This window comes from Nyctereutes procyonoides, unplaced genomic scaffold (genome assembly GCF_905146905.1).
Source record: "Nyctereutes procyonoides isolate TBG_1078 unplaced genomic scaffold, NYPRO_anot_genome, whole genome shotgun sequence".
NCBI lineage: Eukaryota > Metazoa > Chordata > Mammalia > Carnivora > Canidae > Nyctereutes > Nyctereutes procyonoides.
Genome location: NW_026575121.1, coordinates 31,076,917 through 31,104,272, shown reverse-complemented (window position 1 = coordinate 31,104,272; position 27,356 = coordinate 31,076,917). Strand labels below are relative to the sequence as shown.

Sequence of the window (27,356 nt, the reverse complement as noted above, 5' to 3'; positions counted from 1 at the left end):
TCCTGCTGCTCCCACCCCTCAGCTTACTTGCCTACCACAGTGGATACATCAGGTTCCCAATGTGCCACACACTCTTGCATCTGTCACATGCTGGTCTCTCCACTTGGCCACGTTTCCCCACTTTGTGGAATGAACAAATGAACGAGGGCACCAGACTTTACTGTGTACATAATCAATGCCAGGCACCGTAGAAAATTTTGGGGATACCTCAGTGTACTACAGGAACAGTTCCTGACTCTGAGTTTTCTAGTCTAGATAGACCAGGGTTTCTCGATCTTTCTTCCATTATCAATCCTAAGAAGAAAACCTAAAATATATTTAACGTTAAATCTTGTTTCTCCTCATCAAATAAATTAAATATTGAAAAAGAACGTCTTGAAACTTTGATACATCTTGAACTTCAGAGGACCACAAACTATTATAAAATATCTCATGCTTTTCACACATGCCCCACTGTCCAAGATAATTTATTTTTATTGGTATGTGTCCTAAAGCAGTAATAGACACATATCAGGACACTCAAGTTTGTGATCACTTTCTTTCAAGCTAAATCAGAAAACAAATGATGTACTTGAACAGTAATCCAAAAGGTGTCCAAGGGAAAAATCAAACTCATCTCTTCTTTTTCCCTTTCTACATTACTTATACACAGTTCCTGTGGCCTGTCCAGCAATTTTTGCCTCCTTGGAGTAGTCTAGGGAAAAGACAGAAAATTAAGCAAGTATGTTTACTTATAAAATAACAATAAGAAAGTATAATGAGAAATTGTAAAGAGAGCTAGGATAGGAGACCAAAAAGAATTGTATCAATCTAGCGAAATTCCTCCAAGCTGAGTTATCTACCACTCCCCACCATGTCCTTACTTCTTGTGCATATTTCTAGAGTAATAATGCTCAAGTACTGCCAATGACTGTTTGATTTCTTGACCATTTTCCTCATTATCTCCTTTAGGAGGCCTATCTTTAAGGCCTATTTTTAACAACCATTTGAGTCTCCTATTCCCAAATTTTAGTTAAAATTCCTAACCCCAGGCAGCCGGCATTTAATACATCCGGCAAGTATTATTTATATGTATGCTTGCAGAGGGTTTGTGGTAGGATAAATGAGAGAAAGGTAAATCTTAGACCTGACATCTAGATCTTCGAACATCACAGTAACTGGCATGAAGAGTGAGCCTATATCAGTGCAAGACTAAATCACTCTGATTATATATATATTTAAGCAGCAACAAGGCCCAGGGAAAGAATTCTGTGCTATGATTTAGAACATCAATTGTGTTTTCTATATTTCTAAGTTTCCAAACTAATATTTACCATAAAAGTTTTCATATATATAGAAGTGTTGAAAATAGTATCATAAACATCTGTATGTTTTCTACCTAGACTAGTTGTTTTCATTCTGCCATAATTCATCTATCTATACACACACACACACACACACGTTTGCTTAATCTACAAAAAAACTGCAGAAATCTTGACACTAATTACCGTCTCCCTCAATTTTAATACGATGCCATGACTTTCATTAAACACATGGAATATTTTCTTCTGATATTTTGAAGTTTAATAAATTAGTCACTATGACATCCCTTAGCTGCCACTGTTTCTTTTACATTTTAAATCTGAAAATACTCAGGTACTTTGAAATCTTTGGTAGCACCTAAGAGAATTCTACAGAATTACAATACTGTCATGACATGTAAACATATTAACAACAGCTTTTAATAATCCACACAAAATTTTCTGAATATAGAGAATGTCTTTCATAAGCTTTACCCCCCTAAACTGCCATCAATCAAGGTTCGCACAGTAGATGTGGTGGTTAGGTTTCTAATATGTTAATCTAAATGCATCTGCCTTTAAAAATCAATCTTTAATTCATGTGAGCATCAAGTCAGTTTCACAAAGCTTTAAATCTGAAATATGCTCTTAAAAATAAATGCTTCCAAGTGTAAATATTTAGAACATGACTCCCCTGGGAGCTAAGCTGTGATCTCCAAGCTATGTCAGGGACCATTTGGAAATGAGGTACACTCTCCTGTCAAATAATGTGGAACATACTAATGACCATATATACGTTCATATTCAAGGAATCAAAAATAACACTCTTTCTATCTTCACAAGAAATCAGCAATTTATCCTCAAGTACCGAGATGAAGCACGGGAATCTAAAGGAACAGACCAAGGAAAGAATTCAAATGAATTTTCTCACATTAAAGCAGCAGCTCTAGGAAACAAAGACTAAAGACTCTTCAGGAATAAAGAGATACTTGGTTACCCACCAATCTGATCTAGCCTTCCAATCAGTACGGGGTACAAGGGAGGAGCTTGGGCTAACAGGGCTTACCTCCTGCTGCTGACAATTCCTGCCATACCCTAAAAACTAGTTAGTAAAGGTCCTACAAGATTCAGTCATTTGTCACATCTGGCAAATTATTCCAAATATGCTCCTTTTAATTCTATAATCCCTGGGGCACCTGAGTGGAGTGGCTGAGTGGCTGAAGGTTGAGCATCTGCCTTCGGCTCAGGACGTGATCCCGGAGTCCTGGGATGGAGTCTGGCGTAGGGCTCCCCACAGGGAACCTGCTTCTCCCTCTGCCTATGTCTCTGCCTTTCTCTGTGTGTCTCTCATGAATAAATAAATAAAATCTTTAAAAAAAAAATCTATAACCCCTATAAATAGTCCCACAACTTTTAAGGGCCCTCTCCTCTTCTGAATGTAGGCAATGTAGGAGCTACAGAAGTAATATGCATATATATGTTTATATAATAACATATTATTGGTTTCTTTTTAATTATTTTTAAATGGATCAATGATCTCACAGTTATTCTCTTCTATCCATATTATTTTGGTGATTTAGAAAAACATTTGATAGATTAGTTTGAAAGTTCCCATTCTTTACAATTTTGTACAAATGACATTTTGTGGTTAACAAATGAAGGCTCAGCTATCTGAGTCAGTCATACACACACACACACACACACACACACACACACACATTTTGTGGAGGGAGGGGCAGAGGGAGAAGGAGAAGAGAATCCCAAGCTGACTCCACACCCAGCACAGAGCTCAACCTGGGGCTCAGTCTCATGACCCAAAGATCATGACCTGAGCCAAAAATCAAGAGTTGGATACTTAACTGACTGAGCCACGCAGGCACCCCACCCCGGGGAGTCATATTTTTTTAAAGGGGGTGCAAGAGAAGAGGGACAACCTTTATTCCCTTTCTTCAGTACTTTTACTCCAGGCAAAAGAATGGTCATTATTGCATTTCTTCCTTAGGTTGGGACAATATGCACCAGATGGTATGGTGTGAAATCATACCTAAGTTTTCCAAGAAAGAGGTATTATTTGTCCACATTTTATAGCCAAAGAAATCAAAGTTTACAGAGGTGAGAAACCTGTAAACGGCGTACAAAGTAGGACAGGACAGGACTTGGGAACCTGTGCTCTCAAGCACTCCATTGGGTGGCACGAGTCCAGCCCAAAGGACTGCTATGGCAGACCCTTTGTATGCAGAGACCAGACCGCTTAGGAAAAATAAAACCACCATAGTCAGGACACAAGCTGTGATAGGTCTCTGCTTTCTTAATAGGAACCATCCCAGCGCAGCTCCAGGGAAACGTAATCCTTTTCATCGTGGCATGTAGTGTAAGGTAAAACCACTTTTCTAAGGTCAGACAATGATCCACTGACAACACTGATCAAGATGTAAAGCTAGCATCTGCTGGACAACTAGGATATGATGTCCTAAGACACCTGACAACGTGAAGAGCAACAATTCTAGGTGCCCTTTCTGAAATTTTTTTAAAGATTTATTTATTCATGAGAGACACACAGAGAGAGGCAGAGATACAGGCAGAGGGAGAAGCAGGTTCCCTGTGGAGAGCGTGTTGTGGTGGGACTTGATCCCAGGATCCGGGATCACACCCCAAGTCAAAGGCAGATGCTCAACCACTGAGCCACCCAGGTGTCCTGCTTTTCCTGAATTTTAAGATGAGGCTTTCACAAAGCACTGCTTCTCTGATATTATGAGCTTTAATAATTTGAGTTACTAGGACATTCCTTAGCTGCCACTTTTTTCTTTTAAATCTAAAATCTAAAGGTACTAAAAGGGAAATTACAACTAAAATGTTCAATATGTTCAAATGACCTCTCAATTAGCATGGATGATACAAGCACAGAAGAAGAAAAGGTGAAAACTAAAAACATGGTAACAGGTGATCACAAATATAATTTGTATTTGACCTTGCAGTACTTTTAAGTAAGTGGCTTACTTCACCCCACGACTCGGAAATGGTGCTATCTAGTGATTAAAAAGCTGCAATAATAAATCTGGTTTATTTCTTCACATCATATAGGATTTGCGTGTGAGAAGTCTGACTGGTCATTAGCGTAACCGCGTAGCTGGCTTAGAAGAGTACATGATTGTTTTCCCTGTAGTTTGCTGGAGGTCAAGGACTATAACTCCTAGAGTGGAAAAGACAGATCATAACGGAGAAAAGAAAGAATATGGAAGAGAGGACACATACTCTGACCCACCATGTTGACACTGGGGCAGATCAACTTCCCATTATTACACCAAGTCCTCCTTATCCCTCCTACTATACAGATCTTACTCCTAGATGTCAGAAGGAAAGACACATTCAGACTTGCCCTACATCTGGATGTTCCCAAGCATCACACTGTCCATATTTCCCATGCATCACTCTGTGTGGGAGGCTCCATGAGGCTCCCCTGGGAGCCCAGCCAGCACCACCTGCCCGTCCTGCCCCTGAATGCACAACCACATCAAGATGCCCCTCATGCTGGCTACAGCATGATGCTTTTCCTGAGGCTACACATCTGTAAATCTGGAACACACCCTTGGAAGCTGGTCAATTTTAGATTTAAACTTAGACCAAACTGATAAGGTCTCGAAGACATACTTAACAAATCTGGGAAATATTTACTAGTTATTTACATTGACCTTAAAACCATTTCTTAAGCACATGGGAAAGATCAAAGCATATTAAAATACCAAAGGGCACACATAACCTACCTCCATTGGTCCTATTTGGTTGCTGATCTGGAGTTTGGGCTTGAGGTGAGTAATACTGTTGCTGCTGGTAATTATTTGAGGGAAAGTATTGGGTACTGGGGCTCCTCCTACATTCCCGAATGCTGGAGAAAGTCTGTGAATGGGGAATTCCTCTTTGGAAAGGTGAACATCTTGGAAGACGGGGCTGAGGTGGTGGCAAATGATCAAATTCTTCCTCGTCCTCCAGACTGAATCGATCATATTCTTGATCGCTACATGTCCCCTTTTTTCCTGAACTCAATGAAACACTGGAACTATGTCTGGACACAGATGCTGAAGTGGAAGCGTAATCTTGCCTGAGACCTAGGACGACAAGAAATGGTATTACCTTAGGAGACATTTCAATCTAGCAAAAAGTAAGTTGCAATTAAGTATCAGAAGAAAATGTGTGCCACACAAACCATTCAAAGGAAGACCCATTATCTTGTTCATAGTTTTCTGAATCTCAAGGAATACTAATACATTTACCTGCCAAACAGATGTCTAACATTAGACACTTCTGTTCTGCAAAAAGACTGCCCTGATTCCAGAGAAGACTAAACATACTGCTACAGTTCATCAATGTCTGTCAATTTCCTCAAATGATCTCTTCTGAAATCTGGGCAGATAACTAGGAGGAGCTACCTGCCATCATTCTGAATAGTATGTTATGGGTTAGACAATTAAAATAATCAAATCTCTATCCAGGGGAGAACTTCTCCTGCTCCCCACCCCAGCTTTCAAAGTCAAAGCAAAGTTTAAAACCTGGGGTACAAAACATTTTCTAACAAGGTCGCCTTTCTGTTCTATTTGTCACTAATATTATCTTTTTCAAAGCATACTGACACTTCAATAGTTTTGGGTCATCCCAAACAACAACTATCTAAAAATAGTCAAACTGGAAGTTTCTAGTTATTTATCCCATTGCCAATACCACAGTTTTTTTTAAAGTAGAAATTGATATTAATTATTTAGCCATACATTTTCAAAAAGAGTCACTCTTATTTTTACTACTACTGAATGAAAACATAAAGCCATCACTCTTCCCCAAAATGTATTTTAAAATTCTCCATAAACATCACAGTTTCCCAGAGTAGCCTGGACTAATTCTGAAAGCAGGAAATGGTTATGCTTCAGTGAAATGATACTTGGCTGTTTCTACTTATGCTGACCTGAAAAGATAACTCCAGTACAAGTCTAACCCAGTCCTGAGCTCTCTCACTGTGCCTTCTGATGCCTTTCTAATACCCTTGCAGTAGTTCCCTCCTAGATGATGTTAACCTTACTGCAGAACCAGTGATAAACTGTCCCATTTCTAATTATCTTCTCTTCCATCATTATTTATCCTGAGAGGTTTATCAATGCAGTTTTATTGAGCTTATATTAAGAAAACTATAAACTCACATGTGGTTCTAAGAAATAAAAGAGAATGCTTGTGCATTCTGCCCAGTTTCCCTCAATGGTGGCATTCTGCAAAATTATAGAGTAATATGAGAGCTGGGATATCATGATATAAATCCATCTTGTTTAGATAAGCCCCAGTTGTACTCAGGTACATGTAAGTATTAAGTTCTATACAACTTTATCACCTGTAGGATAAAATATCTACCACCAGTGTCAAAATACCAAATAGTTCCAAAAATCCACAAAACACAAAAATCCCTTGTGTTGTCCTTTTATAACTACATCTACTTTCCTCCGGAGATCCCACACCCTGTCCCTAACTCCCATCAACCACTCATCTGTCCTCCATTTCTAAAATGTTCTCATTCCAAAAATGTTATATAAAGGGAATTATGCAGTATGAAATCATCTTTTTCACTCAGCATAATTCCTGGCAGAGTCATCCAAAATGCTGCCTGCATCAGTAGTCTGCTCCTTCTTCCTGCTGACTAGTACTCCTGGGTATGGGGGTGCCACAGCCTGATTAACCAGACACCTCCTGAAGGACATTGGAGTTCATTCCAGTTTGGGGCTACTGCAAATAAAGTACTACAAACAAGGACAGGTTGTTGTGTGAACACAAATTTCCACTGCTCTGGGATAAGTCCCCATGACTGCAACTTGCCTGGGTCTATGGAAATTGCATGCTTGGTTTTATAAGAAACGGACCAACAGTTTCCACAGTAGCTATACTACAATGTCTTTATATTAATGTATTTTGATCAGAGTATGTGCTAATACCTTCCGATGCCCATGAGAGCCTCAGAAACACTTACTGGCCTCCCTACAAGGTAGAGTAGTTATAAGAAAAAAATTTCATGTTTACTCGTTACCTGGGGAGAACTTCCCAAGCCTCCCTACCCCCTTACATTTCAGGTAGAAGCCTCTGGGTTAAGAAGTTTTCTACTTTAAAAAGAACATACTTTCTTCTTGGAGACGAGCCATGATCTGAACATCAGTGAGATCCTGTAACTTATATCCCATGGAGATAGAATCATCTTCCAATTCTGAAGTACTCAGCTCACTGTCTATAGAGGACTGGGGGCTGAGTGGGGAGCCCCTGGAGGTGTAACCTAAAAACACAAAGGAAATACTTTATTATTTAGTCTAAAGAACTGATATCTACATAATGCTTTACAATTCTTGTATCAAGTCAGCAATTTTTTCCATTTTCAAACTTTCACCAAAAATCGACCAACACATCACCATTTAACGGTGAGATGATATGCACATCTTTCAGATGTTCATAATTCACATATACAAAGCTATTTTTTTTCAAATTCAATTTTCACAATTAAAAAATGTCATTCTGTACTATACACCCAAAAAAATTAAGAGTAGATTTTGAAATGTTTTTTTTACTACAGTAAAAAAATACATATATTACCAGTGCTGAAATCTGCATCCCAGTAGGTAAGTCTGTATCTAAAGGCATTAATATACGAATATATATCCATGTTCACTTTCAATTAATAATCAGATGCTTATCTATGGTAGTAACTGATTATTAAATTATAAGCTGGTCTGTTTTTCAAACAGGTACAAATAGTGCTATGATTGAATAAGAACATCACACATAAAAGGCACACATATATACACAGAAGCATATACAAAACCTTAATAAAGGAAAGAGTACAGTAATCACAGGAGACTTGTAGTCACCCACAAAAAAAAAAAAAAAAGCAATGGCTTGGGTAAGAGAACGAAGGAAGAAAGGACCCAAAGGGAAAGAAACTACAGGAATGGAATCACACCAATGTTGAGACAAATAAGGAAAGGGTGAGAACTTCATCTCACAAAAAGCTACCATGGCTATTTTTTCTGTGTAGCTCTGGCTTAATAAAAAGCTATCAGAAAAATAAAATTAAAGAAAAAAAAGACCATAAAAAGCTTATTTTCCTGAATCATGATAAAAACACTTGAACTGTGCTCAACATATAATATTAAAGACACACTAAGTGTTTGGAAACGTGACCAGACACATATATTTTTGCTAACTAGGGAAAACTGCCTACGACACACAATTGAGAGCATGTTCCTGGTGCTAAAGTACAAATTAACGCTTGCCCTCTCTCTGTACCCAAAGTAAGTGTGTGGCACACACTGTCCATTATGAGATCACTCTCAACTTTTCCAGGAAAGATGATATTTAAGCTGTTCTTACTGACTGAATGACAATGCAAGCGGCTAGTTAAGAAGTTGAAAGATTACCTGTTCTTTCAGGTGTTAGTATTGCTTTATTTGAGGTTTTAGAGAAGCTGGGAGTATTAATGCCATTGCTATAAGGGCTGAGTCTTGCAACAGGACTGTAAGGAAAAGCCAGTGAGACATTTGAAGAGAAGAGACTCCGCCATCGGCTAGCTGTCACAGAAGCAGAGAATAAACAGCAGCAGTTAGCTATCCGGAAGCAGATGCTGACTTGTCAGAGGGAGAAAGGGAAGAGGTTAAAAAAAAAAAAAAAAAATGAAGAGACAAAGCAACTTTTCATCAAGATAAATGACTTCCATTTATCTAAGGCAAAACATGTAAAAACAGGCCATTTCAGATTTAGGGTCCAATGGATACCTTCATTTAAGAATTAGTAACCAGCTTGATTAAAGTCAATATGCCTGTGTAATAATGAGAACTTCTGAATTTCTACATTAGAAATGTTTTCTACCTTCTATTTCTACACAAGGATTTAAGTGTTTTGTAGGAATGTAAAAAGGTCAGCATCAAAAACAACCCCGCAAACTTAGAAACTGTGGGGAATGTTAATATTAATGATACACAGTCCTATATTTTTTCCTAAGATTAATTTTCAACCCATTTAATATCGGAAAATCTTATCAAAAAATTTTTATGGAAACCTGCTCTTGGCTTACAGGAGAAATTTAACGAGACTACTGCCTTTCTGAATAGAGTCCAAAACAAGGCTCATAGAAAAACAATACAAAAATCACAAGAGAAAGATTCATAATTTAACGACAGCTATTTTTGATGGCAGGTGTGGAGATTAACTAGTAATTTGCTGGATTTTTTTCAATAGAAACTATTTTCCAAATTTTCTGTATGGAACATGTGTTACTTGTGTGACATTTAAAAGTAGTATGATACATACATATTATTACTTTAATACTTTAAAATAAGGAACAAAAGGGAATATTACCTACAACTGGCAAATGATCCAATTCTTACATGATTTCACCTGGCCTAATTAATATATTTCCCTCCTCCCAAATTGCCAACCCCTGCTATTACTAAGTTCTTGAGATCACGAAAAAGACCTCAAACTGTAAAAACTTAAGTCACATCAAACATCATATACTCTCCCTTCCAGGGAAACAAATTACTCTGGTAGGAAAACCCATTTTTCTACAAAGCAATCATTTAGACATGTACTAACAAGCAGGACAGGAGGGAACAGGTAAGAACTCTAGATGAGGTTAAACATCACTTAAGGCAATAACTTTGTTTGCATTTGCTGGAAATTTGACAAAACCTGGAGACACAAGTATAAAAAGGACCTCTGTAACATGCCCTCCCCAGACCACTTTTAATGAGCACTGCTAATGAGCAGTGGGGGAGAGCTGAAGTGTTCAAAAATGGGCAGTGAGATGGAGAGAGAGAAACTAAGGGATGTGGGGAGTCAAGAAAACAATCAGCTCCAAAACTGGGATGATTAAAATTCTTGCAAAAAATATCACCACAGTTATTTAAAAGAGCAAACAAAACGTTTCCTCTTATTTTAGAGCAAGAGTTCTGGAGAGAAGTACCATCCCATTCCAACAAATACACTTAAAAAAACAAACAACCACAACAAAAAACCCTTTTCCCCTGTAGGTGAAAGACCAAGGCAAAGAAACTGCATTCACAGTGATCCCATTTTGAGAATTCCCGAGTTTCTGGAAGGGGCCATTGCAGTGCAGCCTCGCTCCTGGCTGACAGTGCTCACCTCACTTACGGGGTATGTAATTACATGGGGGTGAAGTAGCCCTTCTCTAGCTAAGTCAGAGTGGGGACCCATGGAGCTGGCATTCCCAGTTCCCTAACTTCTACACATGTAAACCTGATCCCCAAATACACTGAGAGATAGGGGTTAATAGGCAGCACTCACAAGGTAGCTGTTCACACCTTCAATCTCTAGGACTCCAAGTTTCTCATTAAAATTCTCTATATATTTTTTAAAAAAAGATCAATAGCTCTTTGTGACAGCTAACTTGCTTAACAGATGATGTTTGATCATTTGCCAGGCAAATTACAGTAACTGCGTGTTCTCACCCACAGATGCAGGCGACAACGCATCCCGAGTAAACAGCATTCATTACTTTGCACAATAACTACTGTGACCCAGCCTCCCAGTACAATGGCACAGTGATTGTGGCAATGACAGCACAATCCCGACTAAGAACACAATTAGCATCTATTGCAAGAAAGAATGCTCCACATTGTCCTTTGGCATGGAGGTTTTTAGAGGAGGGAGGAGAATTATCATGGGGGCAAGCTAACAAAACAACAATGCTAAACTAGTGTCCAAGGCTGTGGCGGAGGAGGAGAGGTGAAAGGAGCGGAAGCCATTACATCCTAGTCATTCTTCACTACGTAGCCAAAGGGTTATAGTAACAGGAAGCATTTTCATGGTTTTGGGTTTTTTGTTTTTTTGTTTTTTGAATAAAACTCTACACCCCAACATGGGGCTTGAACTCAGGATCCCAAGATCAAGAGTCCCATGCTCTACCGACTGAGCCAGCCAGGTGCCCCGCCCAGGAAGTCTTCTTACTGAGCATAAAACAAAGGAACTTTCTAAAGGGCAATTTTATCTTTTTCAGTCAATTAATTTAATGGATTTTTCATATGAGGATGTGAAGTCATTTGAGAGGCTCAGTGATGATTGCAATGACCCTAAAAACAGAGTAAGACAATGCTGCTGAAGGAGAAAACAGGTAATAAAGTTCTGAACAGCAGGTTTCCCCATGCTCCACAGCAAAGTTCTACCCATAAGTCAGCCACTCCTCAAATTTAGTCCAAGCCTTTGGAACAAGAGCAGAGCTGGGCCAGACCCCAGAATGCACTGAAGGTTTTCATTCCCAAATATCTTAAGTTGGCCTGCTTCCCAACACACTGCTTTCCACATGTTCTCTGTGGACTTATAACAACTTCCTTCATCAAGATGCTCGCCACCTCGCACCACATGAGTGACATCTATTCCTCAGCCAATTTTTGCCGCTGCCACCACTGCCCCCTGCAATCCTGCTCTGAACAGCATGACCATGGCTGCATTGGTCGGATACTATTTAAACTGTATTACTCTCTTACATTCAAGTACTGCAATGGCTTTTCGTGGCACACGGGATCTGGAAAGCACTCAGGATCATCTCACCAGGACCGTTCCCCACTGCTGTACCCTCCTGCCCACTGCTAGCTTTTCTGGCTTCCTTGCTCACACGCTTATATGGCAAAACCTTTTATGTTGCCTCCCTCATCTAACAAGCATCTTCTACTGAAATGAATTGTTAAAGTACTAAGGTGTGGATGGATCCTTCACCTTTCTGCAAAAAGAGTGTCTAATTTATTTTTGGTACATTTTCAAAGTTGACAAACTTAAAAGAATAAATTACAAAATCTGTGAAGCTGTTTTTGGACATCACTAGGATTATATAATGTCCCCAAGTTTAATAAATGTTCCAGTGCTGATAATATCCAGAAAAATCACAAAGCACAGGAGATGTGACAGGTTTAAGAAAGAATCTAAATTTCTTTAATTCTCCACAATTAAAATTATTATTAATAAAAAAGTTCCCAGTAACAATGCCATTCCTTCCATGCCTTCCCTAGATTATACCAAACACAGTAAATGTTCAGATTTTTGTTAAATACATTGATCTCTGCATATAATCAAAAATCAAATTTAAGAGTATAACTTAATTTGCATAACAGGAAAAAGAATAACTGATCTAATGAGAAGCTCAGTAATAGTCCTCAAAAGATCAATGCTTTACAAAGCTAAGAGTTCAAAAATAAGGCAGTGCTATTTTTCCAGAAACAATCACATTCATACTTCCTTCACACTCTTGAGATAGCCAGTTCAGTAGCTAATATAATGTCTGGCACACAGTATACAAAGTTCAATGTCATTAAAATCTTGGCAAGTTCACTAATATTTCCTACCTCAAACCATTCTACCATTCCTATCTTAACATCTAAATGATTCTGCCCAACTTCTTAAACTTATTAACTATAATTTAATACACACAGTAATTCTGAAGACAAAAGACAGTTTAGACATCTCAGCCTAACTAGAGGCTCAACGAAGAAATATACCTGTAGGAGCCCATCCCTTTAATACTTCCTAACAGGGGCAGCCCCAGTGGCTTGGTGGTTTAGCGCTGCCTTCAGCCCAGGGCGTGATCCTGGAGACCCAGGATCAAGTCCCATGTCAGGCTCCTTGTATGGAGCCTGCTTCTCCCTCTGCCTGTGTCTCTGCCTCTCTCTCTCTCTGTCTGTCTCTATGAATAAATAAATAAAATTTAAAAAAAATACTTCCTAACAACTACTAGGTTATTAAACTTTGTGTGTGTGAACCTTCTGGTTTCCAGCTAAATGACTTTATATTACTAGGAGCTATGACTGGGGAACTGACACATCCAGGATTAAACAGGAGTCACTGTCTTAGGATAAGCTAGTTCCTGCAATGCTACATTGCACAGTTACAGGGAAGGGTTGTGCCAAGAACACTAGTTGACAGTGAACCATGCAAGAAGGCAACAAAGCTTCCTCAAATTCTTAAAATGCTACCATTTCTTACAATCAAAGAAACTGTTCACAAAACAGCTAAGAGCGTTTCGTGGAATTTCTATAAATCCTACTTCCAACAGTATAGCATCTGAGTTAGGTGAAGAAGTCCTAGAAGGCAGTATTCTTACGCTTTCTAGTGGCTTCTAATAGTACAGCCACATTTCTAATCTATGGTCTGAATGTCTGTGTCCCCCAAAATTCACATTGAAATGCTAGCCCCCAAAGATGAGGGTGCTACAGGTAGAGTCTCTGGGAGAAGCTTACATCAAGAAGAGGACAGAACCCTCATGAGTTGGATTAGTGCCTTATAAATATAGAAGAGGCTCCAAAGAGCTCCTAGGGCCCTTCCAAAATGTGAGGACATAAGAGGCACACAACCTGTCAGAGAGGGTCCTCCATGTCCAACCGTGCTGGCACCTGATGTCTGATGTCCAGCCTCCAGAATGGTGGGCAATAAAACTGCTGCCATTTATAAGCCACCTATTCTGTGGCATTTTGTTATAGTAGCTTGAACAGATTAAGATACAGGAGAACATTTCTCTAGAAAACAAGCCCTGATCTTCCCTATTTCTATCCTGTTTCTCTTTTCTCATCTAAGAATAAGACCATAAAAGGCAGAACTGCAGCTTGTAGAGACCATGGTTCCATCTAATTTGCCACATCTCTCACGCAAAGCAGGTGATGCAGTATCATCACTTCAGAAGGCCAGAATGATCCCGGAAGTGTGAAGAAATCAGTCTAAAGCAGCCCTATAGATGTTTTACTTCTTCTGTTTTTAAGAAGTCTGATGAAAACTCATAAAAAACAGAATGTAGATCTGTTGTATTAAAATTCACAGAACTGCTTTCTAAATAAGTCATAGTTTTCTATCTCCTTGTTCACAGCTCCTCTCAGCTCCCCAAATTTATATTCTTCTTCCTCCTTCCCTAACCTAGAATCTTCCTTGAGAAACTGGCCACTGTCATTTAAATCTTCACAGGCAACACCTTGTGTTATCCCTGAGCCAAAAAAAGAAGAATGTGAAGTGCTTCAGAATGATGCAGATACCCAACATTTACAGACCACACCCATAGTCATCCCTTCCTTCAAAATTTACCAACAGATCTAAAAAAAGAAAAAAAAACAAACAAAAAAAACAAATATTAAAGGTCAGTATCCAGTAGTCATGCAGATATCTTTCAAAGACACACACAGCACACAGTTACTTCCCTGCTCCACAGTCATTCTGAGAAATCTGGCCCTGATGCTCCCACCTGCTTCTTAAAATTCATTTCTCTATTCATTTGGGCAGGCACCCACAATGGGACTATAAAGTACCAGATGCTGCAGATACTCAGATGAATACAACACGATGATTGCTCTCTTCTCCTTCCCACTCCAATTTCTAAAGACCAGCTCGTATGGAAGGCACGCAAGTAAGATATACACATGATGTGATACAGTAAGGGTCCCATGAAATACATTCACAAAGTGAAGACAGTGATTAACTTTCCAAGAGAGTCCAAAGACTTCATGGGAAGATGTTATGTTCAACATGGCTCTGGAAGGCTGAAGAGTTCATCCTGTATGGTACAATGCCATTCCAGGTGGAAATAACTTATGTGAAGCCATGGAAGCAAGAAAAAGCAATGCACATTCAAGGAATGGCGAATGCTGTTGGGGCTGAAGTATAGGTGTGTGGGAAAAGAACTGGGGCTGGAGGGTGGGTAGGGGCAGCTTCCACACTGTCATTAGGAGGATGTGCTTTAATATTCGTGTTTTGACTGAGAAGGAGAAAGGCATGGTAGGTATGTGTTTTATGAAGATGACATAAATCATCACGTAGATGATGGACAATTTGGGTAGAGAGTGACAACCGGAAGAGCAGTTAGGAGGCTTCACAGCAGAGCTGGTGAGACATCAGAAGGTACTGAACTAAAATATCAGCAGAAAATTTAATGAGAACATGTTAAATAAGCTACATGTGAGCTAAAGAGGAGTTATCTGGTGATCCACAGGGAGTGGAGAAAAGGAGGCAGCCAAAGCTAACACATGATTTCTAAGACACTGATTCCATCCACTAAGACAGGCAACATGAGATGAGCATGCTTAATGAAAGGAGAAAATGAGCTGAATTTAAGATAGTTATAGGACATGCCCACGTGCTAGTGCCCACTGAGGAGGTGGGAATCAGGAAAGAAGCTAGAGAGAAAGTATTTGGGACACTTGAACAAGGAGGTGTTAGATGAAGCCATAGGCATGAATGAAATCACCCAAGGAGAATGTACATAAGGAGAACAGAAGGGACTTAAGGAACATTTACGAGTGGATAAAGGGGGACTTGGTAACAGAGACTAAGAAAGGTCACTGAGAGAGAATTCAGGAGCTTGAGGATCAGCAGAGGTCCCAAAACACTAAAGATAATGATGGGATGCATCCTGGAAGCAGCAGTTAATATGGGAATCAATGATGAGAGGTCCTAAAAGGGAAGTAAAGAAATGCCAACTATCTAGACAATTGGGCCACTGATGGGAGCAGTTCAACAAAGGAGCCAAAAGAGATATCTGTGTTCATAGATCAAGTATATATAAGATGAGAGAGAAGAAATAACTCTTTCTAGAGAGATCTGGCTTTAAAGGTACGAAGAAATAGGATTGTAGTTTACAAAGCATGAAACTCAAGGGAAAATATTTTTAGGATAAGGGGAAAGAGCAGCATATTAATAGAATGAAAAAAACAGAACCAGTGGAGAAAACAGGAGTCTGCTGAAAAGGTAAATGCACTGAAGGGAGGTCTCAGATCAAGAGGAATGGGACAGAGAGATAAGGTAGAGGAAACTGGGAAGAGAGAGAGTTACTCCTTCCTCTGCAACTGGAGGCAAAGCTAGTGAGAAGACAGAGAATGCAATAATGGCCTCTTTTATCTATAAATAGAAGGTAATGAATGTGTTCATAAGGCAGAGGCTGGAATAAAGAACCAGTGTAGCAGTAGTAATGGCCTTGGTCCCATTGGGAGAAGTCCAAGTGATTGCCCAGATGAGTCGGTAACAATATGTGAGTCTAAAAAATTATTTGAAAATATTCAGGTTTAGATAGTTGACTATCCTATTGACTACAAGGCTATCTGCCACTGGAAAATTTTAGAGATCTTTGGTAAGATCTTGGTAAAGGGACTTAAAAGAAGGGCTAGATAGCTGTGAAAATCAGAGATCACAGCAACAGGCTAATGCAAGAGTTGGCCAACATTTTCTGTAAAGGGCCAGCTAGTAAAATTTCAGGCTTTGCTGGCCATACAGTCTCTGTTGCAACTACTTAATTCTGCCATCATAGCAATATAGCAGCCACAGGCAACACATAAATGAAAGAATGTGACCATGCTCCAATATAATTTTATTTATATATGGAGAGTGGAGTTTCATAAAAATTATGGGTTGTGAATTTTTATTTTTCCCAACCATTTAAAACGTGTTTGGCACTCTTTTATCTCACAGGCCATACAAGAACAGGCTGAACACCAGATATGGCCAGAGTTTGCCAACCTCTGCGCTAACATACCTACCAGTTTTATAATATCCACTCTGGAGAAAGCACAGGGTTAGAACTGCATTTTAAGGGCATGTCAGCTGATGCAATATTAACAATGACGGCCAACAGTATACTTCTTTATTGCAATTTTTCATAACATATTATAACAAAGATCAAAACATTATAAGGACATTGGACTAAGAATCCAGACACCAGAATTCCAGTCTCCATCCTGTCACATGCTAGATCTCATATGGAGCAAGTCATGTAACATCTTAGTGTTTTGCAGGGCTGTGGCAAGCACAAGACAAAAGTTTGCAGCATGAATTCACAAACTATAAAGTATTTTTTTTAAAGAAGCCTACTGAAAAGTTACAGCAAGTTGGAGCAAAACCATACTCCAAACCCAGATGGGGAATGTTCTAGAAGCTAACTAGGAGAAAGGAGAATACAGAAATGTTCTGCTCTTTCACTCTTCCTAATTCTCAGGCATTTTTACCTATCTTCTCAAAATGATGGGCATACTTTCTACATCACATCTCATCTAGACAATTTCACAGACTCGGTCTTAACTCAACTAGGTCTGAGGCAAAGTACCAAACCTTAAACATTCAACTCTTTGATGAAGGCAGGTCAACAGTGCTCACTTCTGTATCCAAAGACTACCTCAGAGGAAACATATGTCCCAAATGCCACATTTTAAGGGCTATGGTTTCTTCAAAACCACAGGTTCCCAAAGTCATATCTTTGACACTTAAATAATGATGTTCTCTACCAGTGTCCTGGAAGGTTAAGGCCAGAGAAGGAAAGGGGAGATAAACCTTCAATCCTCAACTTTTATTCCTTCTTCTCACAGCAGGTGGGCAGGCATCAGTACTGAGCCAAGCAACTGGAGGAATTCCATACACGGCCCTTCACTAACACCAGTGACAGAGTGGTCTAAGATCAGGGAAGGGAGAGGAGACATCACCTCTTTTAATACCTGTGATTCTCCTACATTGGCAGGAAGTTTTATCCAAACCACAGCATTTTGGCCTAAACCCACACACCACCAGGGCAAGATGATTCCTATTTTCATGAACCATCTTCTCAGCTATAAACTTCCCAGGTGATATTATATTTGTCTACATCTAGAGGCTACAGATAGATCCACTCAAAAATCTGCACTGAACTTAAAGGAATTAAGGAACCTAGGTGAAGACAGTATTTTACTGGTTCATTTTTTTTTTAAGATTTTATTTGAGAGAGAACAAACGCGGGGGAAAGGGATAGAGAGGGAGAGGAAGCCACAGTCTCCCCACTGAGCAAGAAGCCTGACGAGGAACTCTATCCTAGGACACGAGGATCATGCCGAAGACAGAAACTTAACTGAGTGAGCCACCCAGGCACTCCTACTGGTTCACTCCTATAAACAGACTGCCCAGACTGAAATATAAGTTTTCTTAAGGAGCTTTAAGTACACATTAAGTAAGCACTGCTGACTTGAACCCAGCTTGAGCAAGCCCCTTGGGGTAGGAACATATGGCTTGCAGCTTATCTGATCTTTTTTTTATTTTTATTGGGCAAACTTGGGTAGCATTAATTCTTCCACCACCCTCCATGACCTGATTGAATATGTACATGGGAGCTGGGAGGTCCTGCTACTTTTTTGATATAGGTGTTCTTAGCACTCTTTGACAGACATACACAAAGTAAAAAAGATTCAACTATTATGCATTTGCTAGTGTATTCATCTAAGGAGAAGGGTATCCCTCCCTAATTGGTATTCTTAGTGACCATTTATTCAGGATAAGTTCATTAAGTATACTTATAAGTCAATATCCATGCCTGCATTTGTTACATGTTAACACATATTTATATTTATAAACCTGTTTGTGTTATATGCTAGTATATATACATATTTATGTGTTTAAATATATATTTATACACTGTCCCAGAACACTGTAATACTCAATATTTATACTTCCAGTTGTATTCAAAATGTAACAACTTACAAAAACATGACTTACATACCATCTTTAAGAAACACCTAATAAAAGATCATTTACCCATAAAAAATAATACCTAAAGCTAATCAAGAAAGTCACTTTCAACATTAGGATTAAATAAGTTTTAGAATATATGGTTTAAAAGTAAGGGATTATACACCTGCAATGATTAGCAGATAAGTGTTTAATTCTTGAATAAGAGTTATAAAATTTCACCATGGAGTATTATTATTTAACCACATTTATTCTATAGGGATCTGACTTTTGTAATTATTCCTGATCTGGAATTTAGTAGATCAAATGTTTTCTAGGTCTTAATAGTAAAGGAAGACTTGCTAGTTCATGGGTATAGTCGTCACCATGAAAATATTAGACTTTCTCTACTTCTCAGACCTTAACCAGTCCCAAGACCACATGCTGAATGTTCTTCTCGTTCTGTAGATCTTCTCTAACAAGGACAATGGCCTAAAAACTGAAAAATGAGTGGTTCAAAGGGGATATTTTCTGGAGACAGTCAACTTGTTTCCACTTCATCATTGGATAAAGTGGAAGATAAACTGCCAACTCCAAGCACACATGGACCAAATTCAGTGTTGTCCAAGACCAGAGTGAACTCTGCCTGCAACTTCACAATCAGACATCCCATCTCCAATTAACAGGGAAGATTAAAAAACAAATCTGATGTCAGCAAGAACTACACTTCAAAGACACGTTTAAAAATGTTCTTTTTGGGATCCCCTGGGTGGCTCAGCGGTTTGGCGCCTGCCTTTGGCCCAGGGCGCGACCCTGGAGTCCCGGGACCGAGTCCCACGTCAGACTCCCAGCATGGAGCCTGCTTCTCCCTCCTCCTGTGTCTCTGCCTCTCTGCCTCTCTCTCTCTCTCTCTCTCTCTCTCATGAATAAATAAATAAATCTTTTAAAATTTTTTTTAAAAATGCTCTTTTATACATGTCATTTTTCCCCTTAGGCCTGACTACTGTGCCTTTAATCAAATATAAGAATCATGAAAATGGCCACAAAATGTGAGAAGTCACCCTCTGTGAAAGTCCTAATTTAACCTGAAAAGAACAAGGGAAAAGAGTGACCTAATAATCTGCCAATGATGTGATATTGTTATGCAGATTTAGACAGCTGCTTCTAAGTTGGAAGACAGCCACCATACAAGACTTGACAGGCAGCTACAGTGACCTCCAAGTTCTATGTGTCAATAACAAAGTAAGTTAAGGAAGATGCTACAGTCCATTTCTAGAAGAAACAGGCTCGATTATCTCATGTCTGAAAATAGTGTTTCCTCTTCTCAAAGGGTAAACTAAATCACCAATGAGAACCTTCCTGCTCTTGACCATGTCCAGTGTGTTAGGAAATGCAAGTCCAACAGGCTACTAAAAAGCCTTGTGCACTCCTGAATAGGAAAAGAAACAGAAACAGAATTTGGATGATCCTTCCTCTTCAGTATCTCCTGGGCTAAATACTTTTCTTCTAATAAGGAACATAGCCCATGTGCTTATAGTCCCGTGGAAGAAAAGGCCCCTGACCCATTAGTCTTGAGTGGTGATAGAAAGTAAGCATATACAATTAAGAATTTTGATGAGGAAAAAAAATATTTTCTTGGTCCTAAAAGTAACCACTGCATGATTTTATTAAAATGCCTGCACATGGGGATCCCTGGGCAGCTCAGTTGCTTACACACCCAACTCTTGATTTTGGCTCAAGTCATGATCTCAGGATTCTGAGATACGGTCCTCTGTCAGGCTCTGCACTGGGCATGGAACCTGCTTAAGATTCTCTCCCCCTCGGCTGTCCCCTAACAATTAATTAATTTAATGTCTGCACATGGACAAACATTAAAACGCATATAAAAAGGTCTAAAACAGGAATATCTTAGCCTTCTCCACCCAGATCCACTTTCCTGGAGTTTTGTTTGGGAATCTGAGGACAATTATAGAACTACTATATAACTTTAAACAGATAAACTAACATCACTTTGTTGCCCTCGGACTCCCTGCAGTGAAAAGATCAGATATTGAGCCCACACACTCCCTCCGTCTCTTCTCTTCCACTCCCTTCCACCTCCAGATTTTGTGGTTCTGTTTTCACACCGTCAAGGTCTATTAGTTCTCCATTCTGTTCGATAGCTGTGATTGGGACAACTTTAAGGTGATCATCAGATGCTAAACCACATACAAGTGGTGTTTCAGTGCCCTGCTGGAAGCATGGTTCACTGGGGAGCTGAGTACAGCCAGAGGGCCCAGGGAAAGGAAAGGAATAGTCTGGCTCTAGAACCCAACCACTCGGTAAAGAAGGTTACACACCTTTAGAGTCCACCCATTTTCTCATTCCTGGCTTCTCCTGGGTTCCTGGGTCACCTCCGCAGCCACTCTTTTCCAGGCCTCATGGATCTTCTTTCCTTGTACTTTTTCCACCATTAAAACAGGATGCAGAAAGCAAATTTTCTAAATCTTTGCAAAACCCAAATCCTCTACTGTTTGTCTCCACAATCTGTGATTTGCCTGGATACATTACAGTTTGAAAATATCTTTCCTCAAAACTAAAAAGACAGTATTCCTTTTTCAGCTAAGCATCTAGCATCCCTTATGAAATGTCTGAGGTCTATTACACTGCAGATAACCCATTTCTTCTTTTGAACCTCTGTAGTGGTGTAAGCCTTGAAATTCAACAACCAGGATGTCTAGGTTTAGGTCTTTTCTCATCCACTTTAGTTCATATGCTGGGGAGTTGTCTTTCTTGAGATCAAAGAAATTTTCCTCTATTATTTATTCCTCCTTCCTCTCAACTGTCTATTCCTGCTTCTAGAACTGTTAAAGATAAGAGGTTTGGATTATGCCCTCCATGTCCTCTAACTTCTCTCATATATTCTCTTTTGGGGGGGATTTTGACAAATATGGATAAGCAGTTTGGTTCTTAGCCCTGTCCATTCCTATTCTAGTTACTTTCAAGAAATTAAAGAAGACTAAAAATAATGATCTGACTGCTGCTTCTTCCAGCAATCTGTTCATGTTTAAAGGTGCATTATTCTCTTAACTCTAAGCATACTGAGTTCTCTATTCCCTTAGCTTCTGGTTTCCTACAAAGTCAGCAGATCTGTTTGTTTTGTTAATGTTATTAGTTTCCCCAAAAAGCAAACGAGACTTGGTTACTGGTCTATATTTATGAATACAGACTATGTTAACCTAAGTAACTGGCATGAGTTTCTTCTGCACCTGTATAGGTATTACCCCAATAGGTCTCCAACATAAAAGAAAGACAGACAACAGGCACTACATAAATAGATTATCCCATATGCAAACTTTCCATGAGATGCCTAGATGGGCAGCAGCAGAGTAGCTGAGGATCCCAATGGTGCAAAGTCGGGCGGTCTTTATGCTAGGAGTGGACTGCTTTACAAGCTCATCTAACAGTCCTCCTAGCCCTGCTCAGTCTAACGTGAACATCACAACTAAAGTTCCCTCAAGCTCTGCTTCTCAATCAGGGGTAGGGAATCCCATGCTTAGATCTATCATTAAGAATAGGTATCTGGTTTTATGCTGAATTATAAACGTCCAACTACTTGCAGTCATCATCTTTTAGCACATGCCAGCAACTCCTACTGAATATCCTTTTACTGATCCAACTTGGCTTATCTAAAAATGCCATAAAAATGAAGACAGATCAATGTCTGATCTTCATTGATCTGTCACGTGTAGAGATGTACACGTGTATATGAAGACATACAAGATAATATATCTGAATTTCACTGTCACACACACCCCATTTCCTTGAAATACAATTTTATAGCTACACTGTTAAAAAATTAAACTCAAAAAAACTGACAAGAGCTCCAAAATTCAAACGTATGAAACCTGTTACTATATAAAGTTCTGTGTATTTTAAATAATGGAGAATATCAAAGTTTTAGATTTTCAAAGTAAATTGAGTATCATGAAGACTTTGGCCATATTTTAAATGACCACTTTGCACATGAAGTCATACAAGAAATACAGGATATAAATGAGAAAAGCAGAAGGAAAAAAAAACATTTCTAAGTTTATCTAAGTTAAAGAATCCCCTCAAAACTAGAAAGTGCTCAAGCCTAACTTCACTCACCTGGCTAAGAATTTCTAAGATGACTGTTTCATTCTCCACATCTTAACCAGACCTCACAAAAGACCCCTAACAATTAACAATTCTGTTAACACTCTGACACCTTCCTGTTCAGGGTCAGGTCACTCCATTGCTGAAAACTACCCAAAGGCTTCCTAGCCATCTGAAGACAAAGTTGGGAATCCTTAGGCACCCTGAACACGCGTGCCCTGCCCCTCCATCTCCCCTTCACCCCCCCTTCTCCTCTTCTCTCTCTCTCTCTCATTTCACACAGAATCCCTGGGCTCCCTGCTTTCTCACTACTACATTCCCACCACAATGGTCTGCCCTTTCCTCTCCGTTTGCTCTTTCTCTCCCTCTCCAGTCAGTCTGGTGTCTCACTGCTTTGCAAGATCTTTCCACAGGTTGTTCCTGCCTCTGGGCTGCTCTTCTGTACCCCACCTCTCCCCTCCCTGCCCCATCCCCAAGTTATCTCTTAATACACTCTAACTCTTGCTTTTTTTTTTTTCCTCTCTTACTGACCTGACACTGTCACATCCTTGGGAAAGCATTTCCCCTCCATCCTTCCCCCTCAGACTCAGGTCCGCTAGCACCATCATGTTTGTTTTAAGGGAAAGGAAGAAAGGCAGCACAAGGGCAGCTACCTATACACTGGGTTATACTAGATTGCATGTTCCAAAGGCTAGGTATTGAGTTCATCTCGCCACTCTACTCCTCTCATACCTATCACTGTGCTCACAGGCAGCAAGCACTCCATGCATTTATTTCATGACTAAGCATTCTCCAACCAAGGCCCAGTGTTTCAGAAGAGGAGAGTCTATGAGTTCTTGCCCACATGGAAGATTCTGTAGAGGTCCCAAGAGACAGGCATGAACATCCACCAAAATAAAATTCCACTGCCATAAAAGCAATTTCAATCTGTCAGTAGAGGAGCACAATGAAAGCAGTAAACAACTACTATGGGAGAATCTCTTTGTAGTTTTATTTTTTTCTCCTCACGGTAAAAAAATAGCATGTCAATTATATATTCATTATAGCAAACATTATGCACTGTCATAAGCTCTTGGTTATTTTAATAACCTTCTTGTGGTGGAAATGCAAAATAAAAACAAAATTAAAAAACTACAGAGAAACACACATAATTAGCCAAAGAAAGGGGGAGGACTGTTGAGGAGTATCTGGCAAACACACATCCATGTTGCTGGATATAATGGGTTAGAAACTGCAAATTTCATAGGAGCACAATCCCTATGGATATGCTACTTATTGTACTAAATATCATTCCCAATACTGAAGCACACACATTGGGACTATTCTGAACGTATTAGCAAAGCAGAGATGAGATGAAAGCCCACAGCCATGATGATGGGTCTACAATTTCTAGCACACAGGAATAATAAAGAGCAAATGTCAAGAGGCCCTATCTCTGCAAATTTCAGTATGATTCCTGATTATTTTTCCAGTGAGAAAGGGACTCCTTTACAAAGCTTACCTAAAATGAACTACACAGACTAAGTTTTAATTTTGTGTTCCTGATTTGACAGAGCACCTCAAGACTGGAAATATGAGCTGATGAAGATAGCATCTTGGGCCAGGCAAGGAGAGGCTGGATGGGGTCCAGGAGACAGACACTCGATAAGCTTCCTAATGTCTCAGTTCAATCTGTGCGCCTTTTAACAAATGAAAAGGCCACCTTCAGAGCACTGGATTAGTGGACAACTTTCTTTTCCATTGGCTAAATTTAGAGAGGGATACTACATCATCACCACCAAGAGAAGCACGGGAACTGGTATCATAGGAAGATAAAAGCAAGATCAATTAAGAAGCAGTATCTATTTCCATTTGCTCAGCATATAATCCCAGAGGAAATGAAAGATGCTCATAAGGAAACATGACCCAACATAGTAATTGTGTAGGGCTACACTATTTGTGAAAACTATACCTACACTCCTCAAATGTGACCTGTCCTGATTCAATAGTTATGGATATTCAAGTATCTTCAGGCAAGATAAGCTTTTATTAACTGGCCCCAAATTAACTGAGCCACATACTGGGTGTTTCAAATTACTTAGATAAGCTTTTTTATCGTTATTTGGTTTTTTTAACTTCCCAGCCTCATGACATGGACTCACGAAAGGCTCTAGATTAGCCTTATTTCAATTTTGGATATCACAGGAGTTAGTGCTACCCATGAAAGTTCTATGGGTGTTTGTTATTTAACACTCTAAAATGGGTGGAGGAAGGGGCGAGGCACCTGGGTGGCTCAGTCAGTTAAGTGTCTGCCTTCAGCTCAGATCCTGATCCTGGGGTCCTGGGATCCCTGATCAGCAGGAAGTCTGTCTCTCCCTCTCCCTACACCCACTCCCCCCCACACACACACCACTTGTGTTTTCTAATAAATAAAATCTTTAAAAAAAATTTAAAAGGGGTAAGGGAGATGAAGAATAATGAAAAGCATATCAAAAATGGAGTATATATTGATCTAAGAGGAGGCAGAAGAAAAGGAACAGCTAAGGAAGTTGTCTTAAACTTTCTACTGTTCTTAAGTAAATTACATCCAAAAACCTTCCAATATGAGATCCCAACTCTAATAAGTTTCTTTATAAGTAGAAAAACAAACCCACCCACCCCCCAAGAAAAAAAATGCCATTAGTTTCCTATCAAGTATAAACAGCCAAACTAAAAGGATTCCCTGTATGTTTTGGCCCAGATTCTGAATAAAGAATTGCACAGCAGGAATATGTCCATATATTTACATAGCACTTCACATTGATCAAAGTAATTTTATAGTCAACATTTCCTGAAATCTTTCTAATAGCCCTGTGAAATCTGTTAAATGCCCTCACCAGGCAAGACACTAGAAACAAGTGACATGCTTTCTGGTTTTTCTTAGCTGAAGTATAACAACGAGTTATCACCTCACACCTGTTAGATTGGCTAGTATTACAAAAACAAGGAATAACAAGTGTTGGCGACAATGTGGAGAAAAGGGAACCCTTGTGAATTATTGGTGGGAATGAAAAGTGGTGTAGCCGCTATGGAAATTATCATGGCGTTTCCTCAAAAAATTAAAAAGAGGAGTACCAGACAATCCAGCAATCCCACTTCTAGATTACTCAAAGAAAAAAACACCAATTCAAAAAGACATATGCACCCTTATGTTCATTACAGCACCATCTACAATAGCTAAGACCCGAAAGCAACCTCAGCGTCCACTGACAGATGAAAGGAGACAAGAGACTTGGTGTGTACACACTCGAACACACACAATGAGGTATTATATAGCAATAAAGAATGAAATCTTGTCATTTGACACTATTTGCATGGACCTGGAGGGTATGATGGTCAGTGAAATAAGCCAGAGAAGGACAAATACCATATGATTTCACTTATATGTGGAATCTAAAAAAAAAAAAAAAAAAAAAAAAAACAAATGAACAACAGAACAGAGAGACTCAAATACAGAGAGACTCAACTTCTGGTTGCCAGCAGGAAAGAGTGGGGGTGGGAGGGATAGGTGAAACAGATGAAGGGGATTAAGAGGTACAAACTTCTAGCTATAAAACAAGTCATGGGATACTGACCTTTTTTTTTTTTTAAATTTATTCATGAGAAAGAGAAAGAGAGAGAGAGAGAGAAGCAGGCTCCACGCAGGGAGCCCGATGTGGGACTCGATCCTGAGACTCCAGAATCATGCCCTGGGCCGAAGGCAGGCACTAAACCACTGACCTACCCAGGGATCCCCCCTGACCTGCTCTTAATCAGGGTTAAGTAACAGTGAGGCATTAGTGGGCACAATGTCTAACTACTAAATCAAAGACCCTTCTACCATATGCATTCACTCAACAATTAGCATTCAATACCTACAATGGAACAGGAACTAGTCTAGGTACTGGGAAGGTCACAGTAGTAAGCAAAACAGACTCAAATATCCACCCCCAACACTAACATTTTAACCATTTTAATGAGCACTACTATGTAATTTTCTTTAGCTTGGTTAGTTCGATGCCATTTACAATACCAATGTTCAGTTAGTTTCTTTGCTCATGAAAGAAATTTAAATGTACTCAAATTAATAATATAAAAAACTCAAACATTCAGAACTTAAAATAGGTTTGAGAACTTATTAAGCATTGGTAATTCAAAAGGAAACCAAGGCAGAGGCCCCTATCATCAGATGCTTCATCTACTTGAAAGAAGGCATATATATACACACATTAAATTTTTTTTAAAAAAGATGCTTACAAAACAAGACACTTCCAAAATAACATTGTTAGGACCATTTTCAAAGAGAAAAACCAATCAAATACTGAATATGTCTAAAATTGTATATTCAGGGTCCAATGCTTTAAGGGGAAAAAAGAAAATATTATTCTAGGCTTTCTTAATTTTATACCAATAAACTGTACATTAAGAAGTACTGAAAGAAAAAAAAAAGTACTGAAAGATTTAACTTTCAACAATTAGTATTTTACTTTTAACATTACT

General features: G+C 39.2%; 1 protein-coding gene across 2 annotated transcripts in view; it reads right to left on the bottom strand.

Annotated features, from left to right (window-relative positions):
• SLAIN1 (SLAIN motif family member 1) overlaps nucleotides 1-27,356 on the bottom strand; it is a 58,500-nt gene that overhangs the window by 8,024 nt on the left and 23,120 nt on the right. Inside the window, exons 3-5 of one of the 2 annotated variants that reach the window (XM_055335581.1) lie at nucleotides 8,714-8,863; nucleotides 7,426-7,575; nucleotides 5,042-5,383 (exon numbers count right to left, since the gene is read on the bottom strand). In XM_055335581.1, coding sequence (XP_055191556.1) covers nucleotides 5,042-5,383; nucleotides 7,426-7,575; nucleotides 8,714-8,863 — 642 coding nt within the window. The remainder of the gene's footprint in view (nucleotides 1-5,041; nucleotides 5,384-7,425; nucleotides 7,576-8,713; nucleotides 8,864-27,356) is intronic. The other variant, XM_055335582.1, reaches the window with a different exon arrangement.